Source organism: Asterias amurensis, chromosome 14, assembly GCF_032118995.1.
Source record: "Asterias amurensis chromosome 14, ASM3211899v1".
In the NCBI taxonomy this organism is placed as follows: domain Eukaryota; kingdom Metazoa; phylum Echinodermata; class Asteroidea; order Forcipulatida; family Asteriidae; genus Asterias; species Asterias amurensis.
In genome coordinates this window covers 10,142,722-10,170,533 of record NC_092661.1, presented here as the reverse complement: position 1 = coordinate 10,170,533, position 27,812 = coordinate 10,142,722, and the positions used below count along the sequence as shown (strand labels likewise).

At 38.8% G+C, this 27,812-nt stretch overlaps 1 protein-coding gene across 2 annotated transcripts in view; it reads right to left on the bottom strand.

Annotated features, from left to right (window-relative positions):
* Positions 1 to 27,455, bottom strand: part of LOC139946880 (glutamate receptor ionotropic, kainate 2-like) — an 84,657-nt gene extending 57,202 nt beyond the window's left edge. Inside the window, exons 1-2 of one of the 2 annotated variants that reach the window (XM_071944639.1) lie at positions 27,359 to 27,455; positions 15,903 to 16,385 (exon numbers count right to left, since the gene is read on the bottom strand). In XM_071944639.1, the coding sequence (XP_071800740.1) occupies positions 15,903 to 16,011 (109 nt within the window). In that variant the 5' untranslated portion in view covers positions 16,012 to 16,385; positions 27,359 to 27,455. Of the gene's footprint in view, positions 1 to 15,902; positions 16,493 to 27,358 lie in introns of those variants that run through there. The other variant, XM_071944638.1, reaches the window with a different exon arrangement.
* Positions 27,456 to 27,812: the final 357 nt, after the last annotated feature.

Genomic DNA, 27,812 nt, shown 5'->3' with positions numbered 1-27,812 from the left:
ACCTTTGACTTCTGACAGTAATTATTTCATTTTTTTAAAGTAGGAGCAAGGTCATGTAAACATTTAAAAACCATTAGTAAAATCTTGAATTCATCCCCAAACTTAACATGAAGCCAGTGTAAGCTGGTAAGAATGGGAGTAATGTGACTCCAACGGTGAGAATTCGAAATTATCAATGAAGTACATATAGATATTCAATGTACTTGTACCACAAAAACTGACAGGTTTTCTGGTTAGAGCAAATGCAAACATTTTGAGGGACAAGTCTACAGACAGACAACCTTCCCGCAAAAGGGAAAGTTTATATTGGTCAACTAAGGACGTGATCGGGATATATCAACACTAGAGTTTTCCATCAAAGTAGTGCATGAGTTGCGTACACAAGACAGGGCTAATATTATTATTGAGCCATCCTTAAGTGATAACAATATCTTTTGAAATAATCTTCGATTCCCAGACATTGTCCTTGTATATGTAAATCATATAATAGCGAACTTAACATTGCCTAAAATAGACCACAAATGAGTTGTTATACAGCTAGGAACGACGTCTAAACTGTCGACATTCGTTTCTACGTTAGATACTTTCTATCTGGCAATACGCCAAATGCAAAAATACAAATTTTAAAGAAATATGGAAAAACAATCTTCACAGACAAAGACCTGAAGCAGAATCAACTAGAACACTTGAGGGTTTCATGCATAAACAAAACCATGGGTAATCAAATCTCAATGAAGGATCCGGGGGTAGGATCTGTAGTTGTAATGAAAAGTCTTAAGACGTGTTGGAGAAAACCATATTCCCGTGGGTATATCTTGCACTTATTTAGCACTGTTTGGGGACCGCACTGTTCTACTTTGTATTCATAGATGGGAGGCATTTGACAATCAAACGGCTACATTGCACAGTGGTGACATTCAAATGTGATGTTTCAACCATTGTTCACAGAATTGACCCGGATTAGGGTCCCATAAATGTGGCCTGAACCCATGGACTAACATGACCCTGAATCTCTGTCAAAATTACACAAAAATTGATTAAATTGCTCAGGACTTCGAGTTTAAATCCCATTTTCAACCATCGTTTACTCTGATTTAGGTACTCCAAAAGCCTGAACCATTTATGGATTGACATGAACCGAAAACTCTTGCGAAGTGACACAGAAATGAGTCAACTTTATGAAGAATCCGAGATAAATAAAAAAATTATATACATAATAAGCCTGACCCCGAATGGATCAGGCTCACGCAATCGGAATTGGGGTCAGTTCTGACCTGGGAGTTTTGTTTAAGAGAGTAAAGAGTCCAGTTTCCGTTTGATCTTTACACTGAATTGGCATTGAGAACAATATTATTTACGGTTGATTTCATTACGAAATACGTTACACATCTATTATGTGGTGATTTGTACGGGACCAATGCAGCCAGCTAAAATTGTATCTTATTTTCCGTCTATTGAATGTGCATAAAAGACAATGGACACCTTTGGTAATTGTCAAAGACCAGTCTCCTCACTTGCTGGTGTATCTCAACATATGCATAACATAACAAACCTGTGAAAAGTTGAGCTTGATTGGTGGTCGGAGTTGCGAGACAACTATGAAAGAAGAAAACACGAAGTTGTGTGCTTTCAGATGCTTGATTTCGAGACCTCAAATTCTAAACTTGAGGTCTCGAAATCAAATTCGTGGAAAGTTACTTCTTTCTCGAAAACTACGTCACTTCAAAAGGAGTCGTTTCTGTTTTATACTATCAACCTCTCCCCATTTCTCGTTACCAAGTGCGGTTTTATGCTGATAATTATTTTGAGTAAACACCAATGTTCACAGCCTTTAAAGCAAAACAAAAACGTACTATTCCCTCAAAGGAATTTGACTTAGTTTGGACACAGTGGTAGGTCGGTAGTTTGAAAACAGTAAATAACAACAACTAAATGACACAATTTAACTAATTAGTACAATTAGGTTTAAATCTTAAAGCCATTTAGATTATTTGCATGTCTCTTTTAAACCACTCAACAATTTTCAAAGTTGTTTTTGGTGTGGAATCAATTAGAGGTTTTCTGTGCAGTCTCATCATGGATAAGACAAGCACATACCGGATCCCACGATAGATACTGACGACCCGTTAATGGAACTTGTTTAGCCCCCAGGTCTATGGGTCAGTGTTGTCTTGCTGGATGTATCCCCTCTTCCCTCTACGCCCCATGAGACCCGGCGCCATTAGCAATAACATCTCAGCTCTTTATCTATCAGCGTGGAGATACCATCCAGGCCGATTATATACAAACCCGGAGTATATTGAACCATGGAGGAAGAAATCATTCCTCCATGATTGAACATTAAAGGAACACGTTGCCTTGGATCGGTCGAGTAGGTCTTTGGAAAGTGTTTGTAACCGTTTGTTATAAAATGCATATGGCTGGAAAGATATTGTAAAAGTAGAATAGAAATGATGCACACAAACATGCCTCGAAATTGCGTGGTTTTCCCTTTACCTTGTCGACTAACACGTCGGCCATTTATGGGGGTCAACATTTTGACTCCCATAAACGGCTGACCGTGTTAGTTCGCACAGTAGAAGGAAAACCACGCAATTTCGAGGCAAACTTGTGTGGATCATTGTATTCTACTTTTAAAACATCTTTCCAACCATATGCATTATATAAAAAACGGTTACAAACGCTTTTGTTTTGACCAACTCGTCCGAATCAAGGCAACGTGTTCCTTTAATAGCAGCCCTAAATGAATTAAAGGCAGTGGACACTATTGGTAATTACTCAAAATAATTATCAGCACAAAACCTCACTTGGTAAACGAGTAATGGGGAGAGGTTGATATTATAAAACATTGTGAGAAGCGGCTCCCTCTGAAGTGACTTAGTTTTTGAGAAAGAAGTAATTTTCCACGAGTTTGATTTCGAGACCTCAAGTTTAGAATTTGAGGTCTCGAAATTAACCATCTAAACGCACACAACTTCCTGTGACAAGGGTGGTTCTTCTTTCATTATCATCTCTCAACTTCGACGACCGATTGAGCTCAAATTTTCACAGGTTTGTGATATTATGCATATGTTGAGATACACCAACTGTGAAGGCTAGTCTTTGACAATTACCAATAGTGTCCACTGCCTTTAAGCATGTTGTGTATACACAGTTATTATTTCAAGATTAATCAATAGGAGCTAAAAGCCATCATTGTCGGTATCTTGTTTCAATAGGTATCCACGTTTAATGTTATTTGTTTGATGCCACACCAGCGATTGATTGAATACCGTTTGGCGACCCCTGGCAAGAGCTGCTATAAGGGGTTTATTGATTTTGCGTAAAAAGCATGGGCGTCAATCAGGGGGGGGGGGGGGACAGGGGGACATGTCCCCCCCCCCCCACCTTTTAGAGGGTTGGGGACACAATATCAAATGCCCCCCCCCCCCCCACCTTTTTGACCACCTTTATCACGAAGCCCAAGTTTTGCACTGTGTAAGACGAAACATTGTGTCCCTATATGGGCATTAATCCTGTGGGCAAAGGATGACACAATATCCCTTCTCAAAATTGGCCCTAGATTGCATCACAGAGCATCTAAAATGCAAAATTTTACAGGGCCCTTAATCGGGCCCGCACCCCGAGCCCTTAATCGGGCCCGCACCCCGAGCCGTAAAGGCTTCTCACACGCATGCTCCATCGTTGACAGATTTGCACCTCCCCCTTGAAAGAGTGGAAGGGACGTGTACCCCACCCCTACCCAACCCCATCCCATCCAATTTTCGAATGATGGGGGACACAGTATCAATGTTCCCCGTGTCGTTTGACCACCTTTATCATGAAAATCGTGTTTTGCACTGAGGAATTGTGGAGCACTGGAACACAAATATTCACACAGCTCATTGTTCTGTTTCGTTTGCCATTTGGCCGCTAAATGGCCTAAAGATTGCACTACAGAGCATCTAAAAATACAAAATTTTCCCGGGCCCTTGAGCGGGCCCGGACCCATGCCGTAAAGGTTTGACACTCACGTGCTCACTATTTGACAGTATTTTCACCTAAAACTTGGTTCATAGATCCGCACTTGAAGATGTTGTCAACCCAAAAGGTTTTACTGCTGCTCACATTTTACAGATGTTCTGTTCCGTTCTGTATGCCTCTTATTGGCCTAAGATTGCACCACAGAGCATCTAGAATGCAAAATTTTCCCGGGCCCTTAAGCGGGCCCGGACCCATGCCGTAAAGATTTCGCACCCCTGAGCTCACTCTTCGACAGATTTTTCCCCAAAAACTTGGATCATAGATCCGCACTTAAAGATGATGTCAACCCAAAAGGTTCTACTGCTGCTCACATTTTACAGATGTTCTGTTCCATTCTGAGAGATTGGCCCCATAAAACTTGTGTCTAATAGGTCTGGTGATGATAGGGATGAAACGCCGTCTGAGCATTAGAATGCAGAAACAATATTGATATAACGAAGCTATAATTGAGTTGCTTTTTAGGTACAATAACCATGATAGCAAGAATAGGTGCATCATAGCTTAAAAATAGGCATTAAATTCCAACATCTGAGAGGGGGAACATCACCCCTCAGATTCACTAGATTGCACCAGAGAGCATCTACGGGCAAAACAAAAAAATCCGGGGCCTAAAGCGGGCCCCGGACCCCACGCCGTAAATGTTATGTCCCCCCCCCCCCACACGTCAAGACGGATTGACGCCCCTGGTAAAAAGTCGTGTTTTAAAAGGAATTCGGTTTACTGTTGCACAACCCTCACTATAGTCAAAGGAACCTGTAAAAGTACTCGATCTATACCATTAGGGAATTTGTCTATGGCAGGCAGATTGTGCCGATAAACATGTTTTAGCAAAGCCGCATCCAAATTGCGAGCTTACCAGTTTAACACAGTACACATACGCGGTGACATAAGTTTCACGTAGGCTATAGGAATGCTTAGAAATTATTTGCTTGCTTGGTGGCTATGAGTTACAAAGTATTCAGTACCATTTTGACTGATTGTTCCAAATTTAAGAAGCCATTGCTGGAAAACCACGTACAAATGTTTTGCTTACAGAATACTAATTGTACCTTAAATGTTTATCCCAACTTTAAGTTTAAAACATCTCATTTGGATAACATCTTAACAGGGCTGCGTAACACATGAGGCTGAAACCACAGTTAACAATTGCTGTCTGATGTTATAAACATCAATAAATCAATCGAACATACCAAGTGTTCTGCAGATGTCCAATGGTAACATACCATTAATTATGCATGCACATTTCGTGTGTTTGTTTGGGACTTTGTCTTCTTTGCCCATAATCAAGATGGGGTAGACTTCTCGCGTGGCTGAACTGAATATAACGGACGCATTATAACGGGGTGTTGTCAAAACAAACTTGCAAGTCAGAAGCCATACGCCTTTCTTAATATTCATGCATGACGTCAACATTCTAACCCGAAACGAGGCAGTCGTCGCAGCCACTGCTCTGGGCCCAATTTCATAGCGCTGCTTAACGGTAAGCAAATTTGCGTGCTTACTGTAGCAGAAAAAAAGTGCCTTAGCGTATTTCACAGGTTAGCAGAAAAATTGGGCGGCCATATTGCGTGTTTACCGTGGAGTTGCATTGTGACGTCATTTATTTTCGTGCGGTAAGTACCGGAAGGTTAGCATGCCTTTTCGTGTGCTTACGGTTAGCAGCGCTACGGTTAGCAGCGCTATGAAATAGAAATTGCAAAGTAAGCACAAAATCGGCCGCTCAGCAGCGCTATGAAATTGGGCCCTGGTGGTGGCGTGACGTGCGCCGATGGACTCATTTGGGGCTAGAATTGTGATATCATGCATGAATATTAAGAGAGGTGTTGGTGAAGCGAATCATTTGGAGTTTTATATGGTGAAACCGAAAATGGCGAACCCAAAATAAATTAATGCCAAGTTTTGTTTCTCTGCAGGAATTTTTACAGAAGTTCTAATTTAAAATGAAAACCATATTGAAAAAGAACCTCTGCATAAAATGCCAAGGGCAATTGCATAATACACGAAATAAGCTCAATTGTTCGTACAAGTTGGCTTAATTACGCAAGTTTGATAACATTAATCGCATTTATGTAAGCACTAAGTTTTGCGAGCAATACCTTAATTTGAAACATAGGCCTATACCTTTCTTGATTGATATAAACTTTGAATCTAAATTAAATTTCAGACATATCATCTTTAAATATTGCTCAAAGTTGGGACGAGGTATAATTATTTGGTATGCTTGAAATGATGCTATTTATGATTGCAAATAAATTACTTTAACATATTTCCGTTGGCCTATATACATCGTCGTGGCCATTAAGGAACACACTTCTTATTTCAAGCAGAAACATTTATATACTAATAACACAACACGCAATTTGCGATTTCTCAAACTTGTGACTACAGATTTCCGGTCTAATAAATTGTCCAATATAGTTTTTTTTATGATCTTCTCCGGAAAACGTGAAACTGAGAGCGAGCAGAACACTGTTTTTTTATGGTCTAACATTTCCAAGGCTCATCTAGCCAGAGCAACTGAGTGATGTAGGCCTATTTATAAAAGATCAATAAAAGTCGAGCAACATATATTTCTTTTGAATACCAACTGTCTGTGTCCTGTTTTTCTAAGTGTAACTTGCAGGTACAAAGCACTGTATCTGAAAACAAATTTTGTTTTTCTAGTCTGCCTTTCTTTTTACAAAGTACGGTTTTGATTTTTACTTCTTTTTTGTTTTTAGTTTTTTTTTCTTCTTTTTTTTTCTTTGCAATTTACGGTTTAGTTAAACATCAGGTGGGTGGGAGAAAAAACTGTCTAGTTGCCTGTCTAGTTGGTAAGACACTGCTCTAGAATTGCAAGGGTCGTGGGTTGGAATCCCACCCGAGTAATATGCCTGTGATATTTTTTCACAGGACTCGGGAAAGTTATGCCTGTGAATTTGTTTTCACAGGACTCGGGAAAACACTGAGTAAACTGTGCTAACACACATCTGTGTATGGGTAAAACCCAAAATTAACAACAGAGGTATTTTCTTGATATCGCTTTCAACAAGTCGGGAACGAGAGTATTTCTTTTTTTAGAATCCATGACTCCACTTGATCGGATAGCTTGAAGTCTTTCAGACGTTTAAAAAAGAGCTCAGGCCTGAAGTTGTTTAATATTTGAGTGAGGAATAACCTCTTTCTCAAAAACTACGTTACTTCAGAGGGAGCCGTTTCTCACAATAGTTTATTGTGAGTATTGTGGTAATTACTCAAAATAATTATTAGCATAAAACCTTACTTTGTAACGAGTAATGGGGAGCGGTTGATAGTATAAAACATTGTGAGAAACGGCTTACTCTGAAGTGCCATAGTTTTCGAGAAAGAAGTAATTTTCCACGAATTTGATTTCGAGACCTCAGATTTAGAATTCGAGGTCTCGAAATCAACCATCTAAACTCAAACAACTTCGTGTGACAAGGGTGTTTTTTCTTTCATTTTTATCTCGCAACTTCGACGACCAGCTGAGCTAATTTGTATGCATATGTTGAGATACACTAAATGAGAAGACTATAGTCTTTGACAATTACCAATAGTGTCCATTGTCTTTAAATAATGAACATAATTGTGATGATGTCTCATTTTAGTATTGCGTGCTGGCTGCAACGGACGTGTTAGTTCAAAGTGACGCCAATTCTTCTCACAAACGTTCAAGGAATAAATAATTCAACTCAGCCCGCTGTCCGAGTAAGATATCTCACTGAATTCCTATGGTAGATATAAGTTCACATTTGTGCAGGGAATGTATGGTAGGGAGTATACCATCGAGCTATATCAATAATCAGAGTGACTTATAATAGTACAGAATCATAATGTCAGTGCATTTAAAATGTCAACCTTTAAAACATTGGTACATAAGTATACATTCAGAACGGTTCGCATTCTGTTGTATAAACCGGATATGGATATGCCATACAATAACTGTGCGAAGAAATGTATATACCACACCAGAAATGTAGCCTAATTGATGTTCTATTTAAAGCGCACATTAATCTCAAACTCTTTGTGCTACTTCCAAAATTACGATAGTCGTCAAGGTATATATTATTGCCTGTTTTACAACGTAACGTTGGAAACAATAAGCCTGTTTAACCTTAACCTCTTAAAGGTTGACAATCAAAGGAATTGACCGAGATTGCTCTGTATGGTTTTATATTATTATATTTACATGTTTTCCATTATTATTAGGTCACACCACAAAATATGCCAACGATAGAATTAACTTGGTTAATACTTCATATAAATGTTATCGAAAATCACAAAGAAGTTAAACTTCGGGTCAAACATGTACACTTGACCCCTTGCACAACGGGAATGTACTCCTAAATTGATTGAAATTGTAGATGTCCGTTGTTTGGAGGTGTATTCGGCATAGTGCAAGTGGTATATTGATGTTGGGACATTTTAACTTGGAGTTTTTACAAAACAACGTCTATATTATGACTCTAACTTAATATTCTTTTGCTTTTACTGAAATCTGTAAATTTTGCTGTTTTGAAATAATTTTGCATCGGGGATAAAGAGAAATAATTTGGGTTTTTACACATATACACCGATGTATCTAAGCACTGTAAACTCAGTACTTATCCGAGTTCTGTGAAAAAAGTTCACATTCATATTACTCTGGTGGGATTCGAACCCACTACCTTTAGGATTCTAGACCAGTTTCATACCAAATGTTTAAAAAAAAAAGTAAATCTAATAATGACTGTACTCTTCTTACAAACACAGAGGTGTTCCCACTATCCCTGATTATAACCACAAACAATTACCGAGCAGACAAATTGTACTAATGAGATTTAACTCCAGAACAATCTGTAGAATCATTACTAAACTGAACTTGTGTTGCTAGCATTCGTCGTTCATTACAACGCTGTCTCTGTCTTCGCGTGGGAGCACAGAGTGCAGTGACACACACATTAACAAGAAATGACGATCGCCCCAAGAGCTCATAGTACCTTCTGGAGACAGAGTGCAATTTCCTTTTCCGTAGTATAGAATTGCCATCCTCAAAATTGTTTTTTTCCCCTTTTTTAAGGATTCCTTTTTTTGAATCGATTTAGAAGAAAAAAAACATTCCCCCATTGAAAGGTAATATTATGACATTAGCAAATTGATGTAGGCCTTTAGAAACCATTGCAGCAAAGGTGAAAGACAGCGTGCTCAAAAAGCAAGATAGTGGATCATTGGTTGATTTTTCCTGGTACCCGGGAATGCATAGGTAACCATGGAACATTGACTAGTGGTTGACGGATGGTCGCTACCCGAACTTGCTCAAAGTATACGGGAGATGTAGTTTGGAAAGAACAATAGTCTTCGCATCAGGCTATGGGATGCATTTTTTGATGAGGTGCATTTTTTTTAAATATCAAACGCATTGCTTAAGGACACACTGTCGTGACTTACATTGACAAGTCCAGGATTCGAACCAACATTATGTAAATTACATAACTTGGGGACTTGGGTCCATCGCACTAGACAGCTCTGCGACACCACAGGTTTTACTACTCCTTATACTCCTTTTAATACAAATTATAAACAATTCTAAATTTGAGATTTTAAATCGGGTAGCTCATGTGTGTGTTGTGCACAAACAAACTGCCTATGTGTTTAGGCCCTATACTTCAAATGGTTACATTTTACACGTTTATAAAGGGCCGCTAAATAATCAATCTCTATTCAAATACACGTTAACAAAAGTTATGCATTAGTGAGAATTTGAGAGCGTATGGTGTCGGTTGTGCACACAACACTGCCTGTTGTTTAGATTGGTATCAAATGGTTACATTTTACACTTTATACAGACCGTTAAATAATCAATCTCTATTCAAATACACGTTAACAAAAGTTATGCATTTGTGAGAATCTGAGAGCGTATGGTGTCGGTTGTGCACACAACACTGAATGTTGTTTAGATTTGTATCAAATGGTTACATTTTACACTTTATACAGACCGTTAAATAATCAATCTCTATTCAAATACACGTTAACAAAAGTTATGCATTAGTGAGAATTTGAGAGCGTGTGGTGTCGGTTGTGCACACAACACTGCATGTTGTTTAGATTTGTATCAAATGGTTACATTTTACACTTTATACAGACCGTTAAATAATCAATCTCTATTCAAATATACGTTAAAAGGTAAATATAAGATACTCTTGTGGACAATAAGGCTACTTAAGTCATCTTGACACGCAGGGATCTCGGGATCTCGGGATCGATATGGTGTTTTTGTACAGGGTGTAACGGAGGAATTGCCCAACAATGATTGTCTAAGAGGGACATCAAATCCCCCGCGGGGCAAAGTGACAGCTTTCTCTCGTGAGAATCGTACAGATGACCGTTACGGCAACAGTCACAGGTAATGGAAATTGATTTCGATCATTTTGGTTTCAAAGAGAGACAAAAAAACTTTAAAAAATATAGGCCTAACAAACAACATAAAACTTTTCCGACACAAGTTTAGATGAGCATGTCTTAACGAACAGTTTATTTGTTTTGTGAGATGGCATAATGTCCATGTTTACATTTGCCTATATAAGTATTTCAGCGTGTCAATGTTGGGAGGGGGAACAGTCCAACAAAATTCGGGTCAGAATTGACCTGGATCCGGGTCCCGTAAGACGTGACACATTGTCTGTGTCAGTGTAACCCGGAATCTGTGGACAAATTGACCAGGAAAATGTTCAGGCCCCTGTGACGCGAAATTCTAGTTGTTATTTTACCCGGAAGTTTTTAGAGTGTAGATTTCTCACACATCATATTACAAACTTCTCACATAGAAAGTTTTCACAAACTTTAAAATTAGTTTACTATTTTAATTTACCCTTCTCTTTTTCTTCAATGAAACTTTTCATTCAAACAATGAATGAGACAAGTAGTTTATCAATTAATGCAAACATAAAGTCAAGAGAGTGGTATCAATTTGAGAAGTGTCGACGCACGACTATAACAAAAACACATCAGCATAGCACTTCTTTACATTGCTACTACTTTTCAAAGAAAGAAATGTGTTTGCTTGCGCGCCCCCCCCCCCCCCCATAACGACAACTGCCACAATAAGAAATATTTTTAAGGGGCAATACAGAATAGTAAAAAAAAAACAGTTCCTGGCAGTGAACGCACTTTCTCTAATCTTCCAACATTAACTGACAAACCTGTAGAAGTTTGCGATTGATCAGCCATCTGGGTCACGAGGAAATAGTGAAAAACCGAAAACACATTTTGCATGCATGACATCGATTTAAAACATAAAATAGATAAATTCCAAACGGGAACGTAGAATATGACTAAGAAACTTTAAGGAATGTTTCTACTGTCATCATCATTAGACCGTGTAAGTCTGATGTAAATATGTGTTCTTCTGAGACGAATTTTGTTTATACCAATTCTGTAATGTTCCTTTAACCATGTTTGCTAGTCACACACTCTAACGACGAGGTCGTGTCTACACGCAAGTGCAACGTCGTGTCTACACGCAAGTGCAAAGCCGTTTTAAATTATGACTTATGGCATGAAGTTTAGCGATACCTGGACAGTTAAACTCAATTTATTACAAGTAAATAACAATAAATCATCAGAGTTAAAACTTTGTACTCGCATACGACTGTCTATGTGCAACGAATTCGATTACAACAACCGAGTTGGAGTCGGAGTCAATCTGGCACGCAAAAGGGACATTTCTATAAGAAGATCACAATTTCATAAACCTGAAACATTTTTGCTTACTAATTGTCTGCTAAGCAGAAATAAGCACAAAACCAGTCACAAGTTGTATCAGTGACGTAGTAGTTTCACTTGTAACCTTAATTTGGTAAGAATAAAACAAATAATATGCCTAGCTATGTTTTGTGCTTAAGCAGCATACAGGCTTACACGAGGCACTAAGACCGGGGTAATGTCTAACTTCTTAAAATTCAAAGATTAACAAGATGATCGTTGCTTATTGAGTAAAACAAATGCACCAACTTCAATCTGAGGGCTTACTCATAGTTTATAGCGCTATATACATGTACCAATGCCCACGACAACAGTTTCCGTCGCAAACACTGTCAAAGTCGAAGAAACACAATTTGGAGACTCCCCAAAACACCATTATTGTTACTTATTCCGATTGCCATAAAATTCAAGACAAAACCGTACACCATCTTTTCGTGGGAACGAGAGAAGCGTGACTGTTAAACTATTTGAAGAATCAAAATCAGACGTTTGTATACTTTTCCTCTAAATCTATATTTCTTATCCACAATGATTTACGTTCCTTCCCTTGGCCATTCATGCCTTATCATTAATTTCCAATCAGTATTTAGCTACGTTCATACTCTTTAATCGATTTGAAAAAGTTTGATTAAAAACAAGACCATCGCAGCCAAAGGCTGAATCGCAGTCAAATTACAAAGACATAACAAAATACAAAGAGTTTGAAATACAAGAAAACAATTAAATAATTGTGTACTATTTGTCGTCTATGTCGTCTATGCCCCTGAACTCCTAAAACCATTTTAATATATTGCTAGATTTTTTGACTAAAATGTATATAAATGTAGTCAAACTGTTTGTACATTTCTGGCAGGCCCTTGTTTTTGTGAATTTTTTAAATCAAATGTTCACTATGTATTTTCTATTGTAAAGCTTGTTAATAATTATTGTAATACTGTTAATGATTGTAAATTATGTCGCAATTCAGCGGTATGCTGCGATGGCATTTTTAAAATAAATAAATAAATAAATAAACCATAAATTAAATGTGTTTGTTTTGATTTGTTTGAATAATACGGAAAGACTCGATCACTGTATAGTATAGTCATGCATGCACGACTTGCAGAAGGAAGAATGATATCTTGAAAATGAGTTTGCCTTTCAGCCCGGCCCTCTCCCCTCACCCACACGCCTCCCCACGATTGGAGCTACTTCCCACAAGGCTGGTTTTCATGTCCAACTATCGATGATTGGAGCTACTTCCAACAAGGCTGGTTTTCATGTCCAACTATCGATGATGATGCCACCATACTTCTTTCCCTGATGCCATCAATTATGAGACCATCGCCAGGAATTCTGAGTCCATCATCCCTTCAGCTGTTTTCATATTCAGGATGTACCAATCTAGCGGCTGTTTCATTTATAAATCAAGATGCGGCACCCAACGGGAATCTGCCCATCCATCTCAGAGTAATTTTCTAGGAAAGGTGTTTTGGGGTTTAAAGCCATTGGACACTTTCTGAACAGAACACAAACTAAAAGTTCACAGATTTTACAAATAACTTACATGGTTTACAGAAGATAATGGTGAAAGACTTCTCTTGAAATATTATTCCATGAAATGCTTTACAGAAGATAATGGTGAAAGACTTCTCTTGAAATATTATTCCATGAAATTATTTACTTTTTGGGAAAACATTAAAACAATTATCAATTCTCGATATCTGGAATAACGGATTTATTTTAAACACGTGCCATGACACAGCGAAACTTGCGGAAACAGGGGTGGGTTTTTCCGTTATTTTCTCCCGACTCTGATGGCCGATTCAGGCTTAATTTTAACAGGTTTTTATTTTATATATTTACACAAAGTGTGGACAATACTGTTTACCGATGTTGTGCGATTGCTTTAAGTTCTTTCGTCCAAGTAAGTATTTGTGTAACTCCAACGGAATTTTGAAGGCACTGGCCACGTTTGAAACTCCCTCTGAAGTAATGTATACTGTTAGATAAAGGGGTAATTTCTCACTGAAATATTTGAAAACGAGAAAGACTTCAGGCCTGGAACCTTTTCTCGGGCATCTGAAAGCACAACCACTTGGGCAACAATGGTGTTGTTTTTTCTTTCATTATTCGTATGCAACTTCGATGATCAATTGAGCCCAAAGGTTTGTAGTGTTATGCATCGGTGTAAGGGTACAACCAAAATTAATGTTCTTTTTCTCAGATGCAAATTTAACATTATTAAAGGAACACGTTGCCTTGGATCGGTCGAGTTGGTCTTTGAAAAGCGTTTGTAACCGTTTTTTATAAAATGCATATGGGTAGAAAGATGTTGTAAAAGTAGAATACAATGATCCACACAAACATGCCTCGAAATTGCGTGGTTTTCCTTTTACCTCGTCGACTAACACGTCGGCCATTTATGGGGGTCAAAATTTTGACTCCCATAAATGGCCGACCATGTTAGTTCGCACAGTAGAAGGAAAACCACGCAATTTCGAGGCAAACTTGTGTGGATCATTGTATTCTACTTTTATAACATCTTTCCAACCATATGCATTTTATAAAAAACGGTTACAAACGCTTTTGTTTTGACCAACTCGTCCGATCCAAGGCAACGTGTCCCTTCAAGTATATATTTTATGTTGGGATACACCTAGTGAGAATACTGGTTGCTGACTTTTACCAAAGGTGTCCAGTGCATATATCAACGGCTGATGTGACCGGCAGAATGGTATAATGTATAAGGTCTTCATCGTTGACTTCCGGTAAAGTACACTCGATCCAAAAGTTTGAAATTACTAAGCAATAATCAATCATCCCTGATGCTGACAAACGGATTACTAGTCGTCGAGAAAATTTTCTAGCAGCTTTCGTTTGAAAGAGTAAAACCCAAACAAATATTTAGGCTAAGTTCCCTCGACATGAAGTGAATAAAACCGAAATTCAAGTTTTGAGAAGCAGAATTTTCAACACGATTGTCGCCACAGATTGGAATAGCCACCTTCAGATAAATTTGTGCGTTTTATGCGGACAAGCTTTGAGATCCAGAAAGTCACCCTTTACCAGACTTTTCTGAAAAAAATGAGATGACCTAATCTAAAAAACATTGTTTATTCTAGAGGGCCTAATAACAATGTTTTTTTTTATGTTTTTTTATTAGTGTTTATTTATTGTGTAGAAGGTCTTTTATGCCTCTAATTTCATTTTTGTTTTACTTTTTTTTTTTTCAAACAATATAATTCAATTCCAATTCAGCCTCCGGCGGTGACTTTTGAAAAGTTTTTAATAAACCAATACACCAACGAAAAATTCGTGGAAAAAGGGAGCGTATATGTCGTCAACTCCCTCCCCCGTCCCAACTCCCTCCCCGCCTCTAGGTTGGCTTAACGGCATCGTCCAGATACGCAAATTATATTGCACAAGAGCGAAGAGTAATGATGAAAGAGAGGGATGTATTGAAAGTGATTGAGATTGCCACTACGATCATTCTTTAATCTGGCATGACGCCTAAATTACCGTCTAATTTTGAAAGATGTTTCCCCTTTGTCAGTCACAGTATGAACCATGGCTTATGAAATCCATATACGCTTACACATTCATACGCCAAAATATAGGTTTTCTCGGTCAATTTCGGCAAATGAGCAGCCAATTTAACCAGCAAGCTATTCTATTTCGCACGAAATCGAGTTCTACTGAAAAGGGTCATTCGATTTCGTTTTGTGATTAGTCAAATGTAATGTTAACAAAATAATCATCCAATTTAACAATTCATCAAAGCAGCATTCAAATTCGCAGACGCTTCTTGAGGTGTGTTTGTCACGAAAAAGAATGACGGTTCGCTAAATTGAACAGAGTGCTAAAGGAATTTGACTCGACTTAAGATGAAATTGAATGGCCGAATTCTGAATTTGAAACGCAGCAAAGACTAGGGAGGCAAAACAGCTTTAATTCGAACGCAAGAAAATGAAATTTTCTGCTCATTTGCCGAATTCGACCGAGAAAACCTATATTTTAGTGGGTTTTGGGGGTTTTGTTTTGGTAAAGGTTGTCAACTATTGTAGACAATTTAGAAGTCCGTTCACAATGAACACATGATACAAAGTGTGTTAAAACAAATAAGTATGATTAAGGAGAAGAGAATCAAAATGACTTACCTATTCTGATACTCTCTGGAAGGCTGTGTGTAGATTGGAAGTAGGTAATCACCAAAGAGAATAGGAACAATGCCCGTCTGCAGTCCATCGTGATAAAAATTCTCCCCATTTTTGTTATATATACTTTTCGGCACAAGTTTTTCGCCAGCGGGCTTTTTTTTAAGCCCAGTTGCTAAAACCAGGGTTCCCTCTCCCGAGAGTGTAAAATCCGGCAAGACGGGGCAGTGAAGTTGAGCAATTTTCCTTGGTGGGTGAACAACCCACCTATCCTCTCGTTGGCAATAGATCCACACAATAGAGTCGGTTATTCCACTTGTCTGGCCTGAACACCGTCACGGTGTTACCCTCTCGTTGCAGCCAACTACCCCAAGAACAAGAGACTTGACCGGATGACTTTGCGATCACACTCCACCACACCTCACTGGAAGACTCCACACAGAATTATTATCTCCACGGTTGATGCTCCAACGTCCCTGAGCCGATCTGCAAAAAAATGCGATACGAAAGAGAAATACACATATGAAACTGACGAATGCATCTCTCCGACTCAACGTTTTCTTCCCCCACTGTTTATTAACGACACATCTCCCGTGAACTGACTCGACTAAACTGGACCGGCCGCGGCCTGGCGGTAGCCACACTTTGTCTCTAACCACGTTAACGTTCTTCTACAGGAGACGCCCGGCCACGCGTGACGTCATGAGAAGTATACTCCTCAGGCACGTGATAATAAAACTGAAATGGCTGACATGACTGCATCCATAATGCATGGGATGGACAACTGCAGGGATGAATACACAAAAACCCCGGGGATTAATGCTGGGTTTCCTTTTTTTCACCAGCATGGTACCCGGTTATATACAGAGCTATCCGAGCACGTCACGGCATTCCCTCTGATATATCGCAATCCGGATTGCTCTGTGTATACGTGGGGAACTACAACGTTTAAAGATTGTGGACTCAGGAAACATCAAATCTTTAAATCCGATTGAAAAGAAAGAACACTGTCTACGGATAATAACACTTGACAATTCGATTGAGGCTTAAGGAAGCAATGATGGTAGAGAGTAGAATCAAACAAACTCATAGTACAATGTGGGTTTGTAGTAACAGCTGCGTGTTAGAAGACGAAAAATGTTTGAAAAAGGGATAAATTATCAAAGTACTGTTCATTACGTGCGTGTAGTGTCAGAAGTATCAGTCCGTGCATGGGGGTGGATGTAAAATCTGAGATAAACCCAACTCAGCATGTATATTTTGTGGATTTGTTAGCACATGAAGCCTTTAGTTAAAATATGCAAGGGAACATTCAGTTGTGATTTTCTTAAATGCTGCAATGGGAGCCGCTGCAGCACGTACTGACATATTTTTTTAACAATGTCTTTAGACACGTCCCACAAAGAACGTAATGGCATGATATCCTATGCTGGACCGTGCCACCCGTCATAGAGGGGTATCATCAACATGGAATAATGGTTTGGCTGGGAGGGGGCAGGGTACTTTGAGTACAAAACCGGTAGGGGCAATTGTCAGTTAGATGAAACCAAATTACAAACTTAGTTAATTAAGCAAACAAATAAGCTTAAATTAATTAACCCAGGCAAACTGAATAGTTAAAACAGCACACGTAGATTAAAGAAGCGTCGACAAAGCTAAACAAAACAAAAAAACAAAAAACATGTTACGAAAATGGATCAGCAATGTGGTGACAGTTTACAATGGGGACATTGAAACCAAAACAGGTCACTTGATGTAGCGTTTTATTAACAAGTAGGAGTTCCAGTGGTTGTGGTTTCGGGGAAACTTAAGAAAAAATGGAAACACTTCCCAACCCAATCTTCATATTCAGTGATACCAGTCATCCAGTTGCCGAGATTGTAATATTGATGGAAAAATATAACTATTAAACCGTAAAAAAATAAATGTACTCTAAACAACTCTGCAACTATTCCTTTAAAACTAGGGTGAATGATTGGGTTAAACAGGAAAGAAAAAACTGTCTACGTCCCTCCAACTGCTTAAAAAATGAAAAAGTTATCACAGTTTTTGAAATCAAGTAGTTTCCGCATATTCGTCATTACCCTCTGCTAATGATTAGGGTTAAGATGCAGTTAGCTTCGCTTGATTACGTACACACTTTAGTAATCGGATCAGAAGATGGACCCAAGCTCTGGCTTAACCCCCCCCCCCCCCCCCCCCCATCATTAAACCAAAAACTAATAAATTCCCAACCTGGCTGCTTAGAAATGCATCAGTAACGCTTGAATCATTCATGGGCTCAGTCGATCTCAAAGTAGTTGTATTTTAATTTAGTTAAGAGCGTACAATGTACCCTTCTTAATTTACTGAGAGAAACAAACATACATAAATATTGTATCTATGGCTCAGTTTAAATTGTGTTTACGTAACCCTTTAATTCTCTCTAGTCACTTGATGGGCAGCTCAGACTCTACTCTCTTGGAAAAATGCAAAGGAAGAAAATTAAATACATCAAAGATCTAACCGTTGTGACTTTCAACTGTTTTATTAGTCATCCTTGTATTATAGCAGTGAGTCCGTGCAGTATCAGGGTAATGTAGGCCGGTAGGCTTTGGATTTGGGGGTAGGAACATTTTTTTATGGAAAGGAAAACTAACTAGAGATCTCAACAGATTGAAAACATGTTAAACAATAAGAATTATGAATATGCAAATTTTCATTGATCGGTTTTGAACTTTACCTCTAGCTACCAGGCAATCTCAGGCGTCTAATTGGTATGACACTGCTCTGGAATTGCAAAGGGTCGTGGGTTCGAATCCATGCCTGTGATTTTGTTCTAGATCTCGAGAAAGTACTGATAATACAGTGCTAACACACATCGGTGTCAGGGTAAAAAAACGATCCAATCAATACAACCGGTTTTGTATCTTTCTATAGCATGTGAAGTTTTATTTGTCAAAGTTGGATTTCATAATATCAAATAGAATCAAACTTCGACTATAGTCATTCATTCCATCCAACCAACTCTCTCGATGTCACGCCTGATCGATGTAGGCCTATGCAATCAACATAAAATAATGCATGTTTTTTCTTCATTCGCTGACGGCTGTTTTTCCACACTGTTGTGAACAGCGACTTGCTAGCCCAGCCATCCACAACCTCGAGCGAAAACGCAACCCACAAAACATCAACAACGCATCATTGTAATTTGACTCACAGATCGGTGCCCGTTTGTGCCGTTCGAGTGCAATCCAAACGCAGCGTACGGAGGGGACACAGATCATTTTCAATTACAGTCCCGACCAGAGTAAATTGCAAGTGGAGTGCAGTCGTCGAATGATGTGTACAGAAATACACGCGAGTAAACACGTGTACGAGACAGCGTGATGAATCTTTACAAACCCTTCAGATTGGCAATTTTGAGAAGCAAATACGCATTTTTACAAAGTCTGCACCGTCAAGGACGGCATTTACCGTGAAGGGGGGGGGGGGGGGCGCGAAAAGTTTAAGTTAGTACAAGCACAGACAGGGGAACTCAGGAGCGCGCACAGGGGTAAGCCGGCCGGGGAACTTGAGCGAGGAAATGGGGTGTAAATTGCGCTGGGGGCAACGACTACCAAATGTGAAACTGTGTTGTATTCGGAATGTCAAACACTGGATATTTATGAACGATCTGCGTCAACGCGCGACGGTACCATGTGGTAGGTACTTGGAAAAGCAATATCACTTTCCAACTTGAAAGTTGTATTAATTTCGGTTTCGGTTTTACCCTGACACCGATGTGCGTTTAAGCCATTATACACTTTCGGTACAGAAAAACAAGTTCACAGATTTACAAATAATTTACAGGGTTTACAGAAGGTAATGGTGAAAGACTTCTCTTGAAATATTGTTCCATGAAATGCTTTACTTTTTGAGAAAACATTAAAACAATATAAATTCTCGTTACCGAGAATTACAGATTTATTTTAAACACATGTCATGACACGGCGAAACGCGCGGAAACAAGAGTGGATTATCCCATTATTTTCTCCCGACTCCGATGACTGATTGAGCCTAAATTTTCACAGGTTTGTTATTTTATATATAAGTTGTGGTACACGAAGTGTGGGACTTGGACAATACTGTTTACCGAAAGTGTATAATGGTTTTAAGCCATTATATACTTTCGGTACAAAAAAATAAGTTCACAGGTTTACAAATAATTTACAGGGTTTTACAGAAGGTAATGGTGAAAGACTTCTCTTGAAATATTGTTCCATGAAATGCTTTATTTTTTGAGAAAACATTAAAACAATTTAAATTCTCGTTAGCGAGAATTACAGATTTATTTTAAACACATGTCATGACACGGCGAAACGCGCGGAAACAAGAGTGGATTTTCCCATTATTTTCTCCCGACTCCGATGACTGATTGAGCCTAAATTTTCACAGGTTTGTTATTTTATATATAAGTTGTGGTACACGAAGTGTTGGACTTGGACAATACTGTTTACTGAAAGTGTATAATGGCTTTAACACTGTATATAGTTATACTCAGTACCTGAGTTCTGTGGAAAAAACATCAATAAAAGTTGTACGCACTACCGGCATCTCAATAGCCTTGCTCAAGGCAGTCGCATTATTCGCTCCGAAAAGACGCAGCTGTAAACCCACCCGCCGTATACCCTGTGCATGGTGTGTGCGATCACACCGAATGACCCACCCGTATACACACTGTCACATCGCACGAATACTGTTCACACAAGTCATCGCACTCGTACACCACTAACCGCATGCGGAGGCCGTCAGGCCGACAGCCTTGCCGGGTCTGTATCTTCCCGTTTTAATGTGTTGTATTGAAAAAATTCCAATAGTGGACGAAATTGGGGGGGGGGGGGGCTCTAGGATATGCTAGTATGCAGCTCATGAATATGTATATCGTTCGTCAGACCTATCAGACAACACAGGATGTGAGGCAAATGAATTATTCATTTTGACGTCCAATCACACACGCCTATCATGCTCGCTGAGCGTCCGTGGTGGTGGTGTGTGATGATGTAGACATGTCTCATCTTTCGCGGGCATTATGGTAATGAGCTGACCGTGGGAACTCTTCGCTTATTATAGTAATGAGGTTAGTGGCTTCAACACAGACCCTACAAGGCTGTCGGCCTGACGGCCTCCGCATGCGGATAGTGTACGGGGGCATCGTGTCGTGCGATGTTACGCACAGTGAATACGGGTGGGTTTTACGCACAGTGAATACGGGTGGGTTTTTATACAGCGGCGGTCTTTTTTCGGAGTGAATAATTCGACTGCCTTGAGCGAGGCTAGCATCTCAAGTGTATACATTGAAATAAGTATAAACAAAATGTTTTCCATAAACTGTTGTTGATGAAGCTAGGTATGAAACGAAGCTATGTATTAGTTAGCAACTGAAAGTTACCGAATGTCCCCTGTATTAACGGCAATGACTAAGAACTAATTTGCATAAAAACTTATTTGTTGTGGGACCAGCTATGAGTTTGATCTACTTAATTTTAAAACGCAATTCTCGTTTGTTAAAAGTGAGCAACCAATAACTGACAACATCTCTTTAACAGACGCTGTTTTGTGTATCAGATGACACAAACACGCCGTCTGATAAACTGTTAAAAACTAATCAATGCAATTAAAGGCACTGGACACCTTTGGTTATTGTCAAAGACCAGTATTCTCAATTAGTGTATCCCAACATATGCATAAAATAACAAATACGTGAAAATGTGGACTAAAATGGTCATCGAAGTTGCGAGAGAATAATGAAAAGGAAAACATCATTGTTGTACAAATCTGTGTGCTTTCTTTGTCTGAGGAAATTTCTTCAGGCCTGAAGTCTTTAAATTATTTGCGTGAGAATTTACCTCTCTCTCTCTCCCAAAAAAAAACATTACTTCAGAGTAAGCCATTTCTCACAATGTGTTATACTATCATCAGCTCTCCATTGTTAGTCCCAGTAAGTTTTTATGCTAACAATATTTTGAGCAATTACCAAAACTGTCCAGTGCCTTTAAACATCGCACAACAATTTCTAGGCGCTGACCACGCTGACCACGGATGGGTTAATATGTTGTTATTACAAAGATACCAAATCCACATGGCCTGCTAGTAGCAGAACAAATAAATAATGATAAAAATGACCACCACTTTGTTAAGACAAACGTTTTACCCTGACATTTTTTTAAAGGTTGCTGAAAGATTGGAATGTCCTTCACTATGATTATTTCCGTTTCATTAGGTTTTTAATTTTACTCATTAGACTCCGCCCATGTCCTAATCTACTTTTCTTTGCATAGGCCTAAATATACATGTAGGGTGGCATGGTTGGCTCGTGCGTAAAGCGCTCGCCTCTCACCAAGGTGACCCCGGTTCGATTCCCGGCCAGTGCCAGGGCCATAATAATGTGAGTTGAGTTGTGCGTTGGTTCTCTGCTGTGCCACTAGAGTTTTCCAGACCATCCGGTTTTTCCTCAAAAATCAAACTCTTTCGATCATCAGAATAATTGTATACAATTTGCCATGCAAGTTTTCAATGGGAGTTCCCATGTAAGAAGTATTAAAGGCAGTGGACACTATTGGTAATTACTCAAAATAATTATTAGCAAAAAACCTTTTTTGATTACGAGTAATGGGGAGAGGTTGATAGTTTAAAACATTGGGAGAAACGGCTCCCTCTGAAGTGACGTAGTTTTCGAGAAAGAAGTAATTTTCTACGAATTTGATTTCGAGACCTTCGATTTAGAATTTTGAGGTATCGCAATCAAGCTTCTGAAAGCACCCAACTTCTTGTGACAAGGGTGTTTCGACGACCGATTGGCTGTTATTTTATGCATATGTTGAGATACACCAACTGTGAAGACTAGTCTTACGACAATTACTAGTAGTGTGCAGTGTCTTTAACTGTAGTTTTGGGGTAATGTTTTTATTGTCTGATTGTGTATAAAGTTTGTGTATAAAATTTGTATATTATGTGGTGTATTGTGTTGTATGTTTGTGGAAACCTTCATGTTTACAATACTTCAAATTCCTCTGATTGTTGTTAATTATTGGCCACTAAACCATATTATATATTTTATTATTTTCTACAAGGGGACTCGAGGTTGAGTTCGTCCATTGAGGAAGGGTTCATCGCACTTTTTGGATCACCTCGGAAGTTTATCAATTTCTATTTTAAAAGTACAACTGTTTGGAATGACGCGAGGCTCGGCAAAACAAGGCTAGAAATGAAAGTGAACATTCCTAAGATGACACTTTGAGACTGCACGCAGGTGTGGCAAGTCAAACATTATCTAGCAGGAATTTAAAACAATTAAGGGCAGGTATGAGGCATTTAATTTTTTGCCGAACTCATGTTTCGTTTGGAACCTTTATGCAGTAAACTCGGGTGAATTATCTTGATGAAGACGTCAGCTTACTGCGTTACTTTCTATGACAGTTCTGGGTGGTTATTTTTCTGTCTCTTTATACATTTCTTTAACCATGAACATTAAGAGATAAGAGTATTTCATGATATGATGGTGACACGTCGCCGGTATGAGGAATAATTTAATGACTACAATCCTGAACTCTGGTTTTCACGCAAAAAACTGTTACACAATAACTTGCAAAACATTCGTTAACATGTATCGAGATGTCGTTAAAAGATATTTAGAATGCAAACCATAGCATCATGTCATAAACATACAAAGAGACACTGAGAAGCAATTTATGGTTAATCGTATATTGTTCAATGACACTCGTACTACGGCCGATAAACACACGATTCAAGAGAGTGTGCCGGAACCTTATTCATGTCATCTGTTAGTTTACAATCCAGACGTCTAATTTGAAACCTTGTCAAAACAACTCTTAACAAAATAACAGACTTGCCAAACAGTCATGGACATGATTCGAGAAAATTATTTATGTGAATAATGTTGTTACAAAAATTTTCCAATTTTTGCACGATATTAGACGGTGCGCATTTATATAAACATGTACAGAGAAGCAATTTATGTTTAAATGTATTGTTAAATGACACGCGCGATATGGCTAAAATACACACGTTTCAAGGCCAGTGTTCTGATGCCTCGATCATGGCATCTGTTAACGTTCCCCGCATCTTGACCTAATTTCATAGAGCTGCTTAAGCAGTGACTTATGCTTAAAACCTTTCTGCTAAGCAAACAAACCAGGATACCAGTCACAAATTGTACATGTCACATAGTACGTTGGCTGGTAACCTTGTTCTTGTAAGCATAATTTTGTTGTGCTTAACTACTTTCTGTGCAAAAGCAGCTTTATGAAAATGGGCCCTGAACTTAAGTTAAACCGTATTGCTCTTATACGCCGCTGAACTGGGTATAAACTCAATCGCATTTCGGGAATTCTTAAGCCCTCACTTATAAGAATACCCCGGGGGAAAGTCTATCCATGAACTGCTACTAATTGCACGAGGCGGAATTAATTGGTGATGTAATTAAGGATAAGCAATGAACATTTATATCACATTTATTTACGCAACGATTAGACAGAAGACGCGAGGGCTGTGTTTTGAGGTCATCATCTGCAATTGTGTTTTGAACCAGTTCTGAAATTTGAATGAATTATAGTTCTTTTCGAAAGAAGATCCGTTTTGTTGGGGCTTTTTAGCTAGCCAAACAGTGATCTGCCAATTAGAATTTTGTTGTCAAAATAGTCTGTAAAAATATCAACGGCTAACAAAGAATATAATACCAAGATTTGATTCTATTCTCCTTATTTAACCAATGGACAAAAATGTTGATTGAATTGACTTGTGCAAGGTCAACCAGACCGAATGATGAATTTAACACTCACTGTTGATGTCAATATAAACCACAACTCACTGTTGATATTACATCTGAATACATCTTGTCTCTTTGTAAAAAAAGAAAACCTACTCACTAAATATATATTTTTTAAATTGACGCTTCGCAAAATATTTCATAGCATAGAACACTCGATTGTTTGCACCTGGTAATTGTAGGTGTATGCAATTAAACTAACCGGTGAAAAATTCATCTGAATATGTGTTCGCGTTTTTCAGATAATTATCGCCAAAAGTCCGGAGCGAATATTTCCACGCAGGAAGGGTGTTCAGCATTTGGTCGTGTGACAAGGGTGTTTTTTCTTCCATTTTTGATTGAGCTCAAATTTTCCAGGGTTGTTATTTTATGCATATGTTGAGATACACCAAGTGGGCAGACTGCTCTTTGACAGTTACCAACAGTGTCCATTGTCTTTAAATGATCATGTACATGCTTTTCCATCAATATTTATGTCATACTATTATTACATGTCACATCATTTGTCCACAATTTGCAAGATCCACTATACCGCTCATTAGTACGTAATGACCCTTCATCCTCAATACCATCAGCTGTGTTATTTTAACAGATCATATATATTTCCCGAGGGGCAGTGTTGGAGATTGGACCAGGAAGACTGAGAATGGTCAATAGGGAATTTTATCTGGCTACCGGTTAGCCGTTTCTACAGCCACACAATTATAGACAATCATTCATTTTGTGAAAATGGAGGGAATACAAACCATGCGTTTTACAAATAATGTTGTAGTGAATGGTGATTGTACAAACATGGTTGTCTGTGGTGGGCGGGAGTTTTTGGGAATTTGTGTGTGGGCTTATGGTTTGGCATTTTGTAGATGACATTTTTATAGTTTTCGCCTACACACAGGAACCCGACTTCATGGAACTGCTTATTAAGCACAGGCTTCTGTATGCAAATTAAGTTTCACTACTTACGTTACATTTAGTTGCCGTTCACGTTTATTGTGTTGCCATTTTAGCCTTAGAGAAAGACTCTGCCTGGGTCGAAACGTCGGGCCATTAACGTTTATACCATACAGATCCTTTTGTATGAGAAGCTGTTTGCGCCAGCTTTTTTTTCTCAAATAATATATCATTTAATAATTATATGTTAATTCTAAATGTTTGGATTGTTATTGTTGAACGAGGTGTTATCAATTATGACCAATTTTAGGTGATTTGGTAATTCAAGAGGTGACCGATCTTCGGCCAATAGGGAGTAATACATTTGCTAGAATTTGCAGTTTAAAGAGATGGCCCGCTTTGGACTGTTAACATGTTATTTTCAAATTAAAATTTAGGATTTTTTCTTTCTTTTGATAGAAATTTAATCAATTATCGAAATGTTATTTTTGCAAAAAAAAATTCTGCTGTGAAAGAATATAATATAACTTGGCGCCACCAGCATAACATGTCATATCCTACCCTATGTATAACCTTAGTAAAAGGACCGTGTCTACATCGGGTAATGGGGCCTGGGGAACCGATACTCTTCACGGGGGGGGGGGGATACCATGGAAAGAGTTCGCTCGCTCCGGTCTTTTCTATCACACACACACACACACAGACATTCCCTAGCTGCAAGGTTTTATTATCTTTCCCCCCGCTAAGAGGTAAAACCGATCGCCGTCTTCCTCCATCTTTATCGACGATGTGGGCCGCCCCCCCTGAATAAGAAGCTTTTGTTGCCGGGGAGGGTTTTCTATGAAAACATCCGGCAAGAGAGAAATAAAGAGGGTGGTTAACACAGGGTTAATGTAGCCGCCGATGTACCGTACATGACCAGGGGCGTACACTCAACGGGTTTGCCTCGGCGGGGCTCTAGACTATCGCACTGGGTAAATAAATGTGTCTGAATGAGACCTCCATGGTGAGAGATATAGTGCAAAGATTTGCACAAGATGCCACAGATCATACTGTGTTGGGCATCATGAGATGTTGCAGACATTGTTTTGGTAACAAACTTGAATAAAGTTAAACCTACCTCCATGGTTAAACTGTGTTTGTATGAAATTATTTGTATAAGTTGGGGATGTAAAATTCGAGAATGCGCACACAGAAATTCAGATGGCCTCCACTTTAATTGTAACATTAAAACATTCCATAATATTTATAATTATGGTTAGCCTTGAATTACACCCACCACTCATTAAAGTACAATTTAATTGAGATAGTGAACAACACCAGGAAAAGTACGAGTATTACCATGTCTATTCAATTGTTTATCTAATCATTCTACAAATGTTGTGCACGGGCTCAGAAATATTTAGCTTTCAGTGGCTCAGGAAAGTAAAGTAGACTTGTTGAGGCGACGATATATCCCGATTATAACAAATGATGGAACGTCCGCAATATGATTAATGCGTTTAAATATAAGGATTGAATATCTGTGCAAATGCTGTATTCTTCTAATGACATTTCCGTCTCTTGATGAGGACACTAGGTTCTGATCGAAACGTCGAGTTTTACGAAGACGGGTAGTTACGACACTCGCGCGAACTCGACTATTGGGACCCGTTAAAGTGTGCGAGTTTGTTTCCTTTAAGCGTTAAAGCAACGTCCAAAGTAGTCCCAATAAAATTGAATACGAATGAGACATCCGATACTCCACATTGCTGTTAGTACTTACCAACAAAACAGGGTCAAAATACCACAGCTCTTACCAACACAGATTACTATCTCGTCTGCCAGGTTAACATGAGTGTCAGTAACTAGTTACACCATACTGAAATGTGCATGCACCCGGTCCATTTAGGCACACGACACCAGGTTGATACCAGTTCTACGTACTTTGCATATACAGTAAAAGCTAAGAGTAAACCTTGCCCTTGCAGTATTTCAAAATTGAAAACCAATGACGTGTGTAGATGATGGAATATAAACTAAAATGTACACACACAAGTTGTGTGAATTTACTGGTGGTGCAGAGCCTAAAATGTGGCGGTTTTATGGGCATGTCAATGTCAATGTCAAACCAGAGAGACACTATTCATGATACCTGGTATTTTCGTTATCAAAACAGCGGCAGGAAAATAAACAATAAATTGCATTTGTGAAAACACATGGAATGGTACTGAAACATT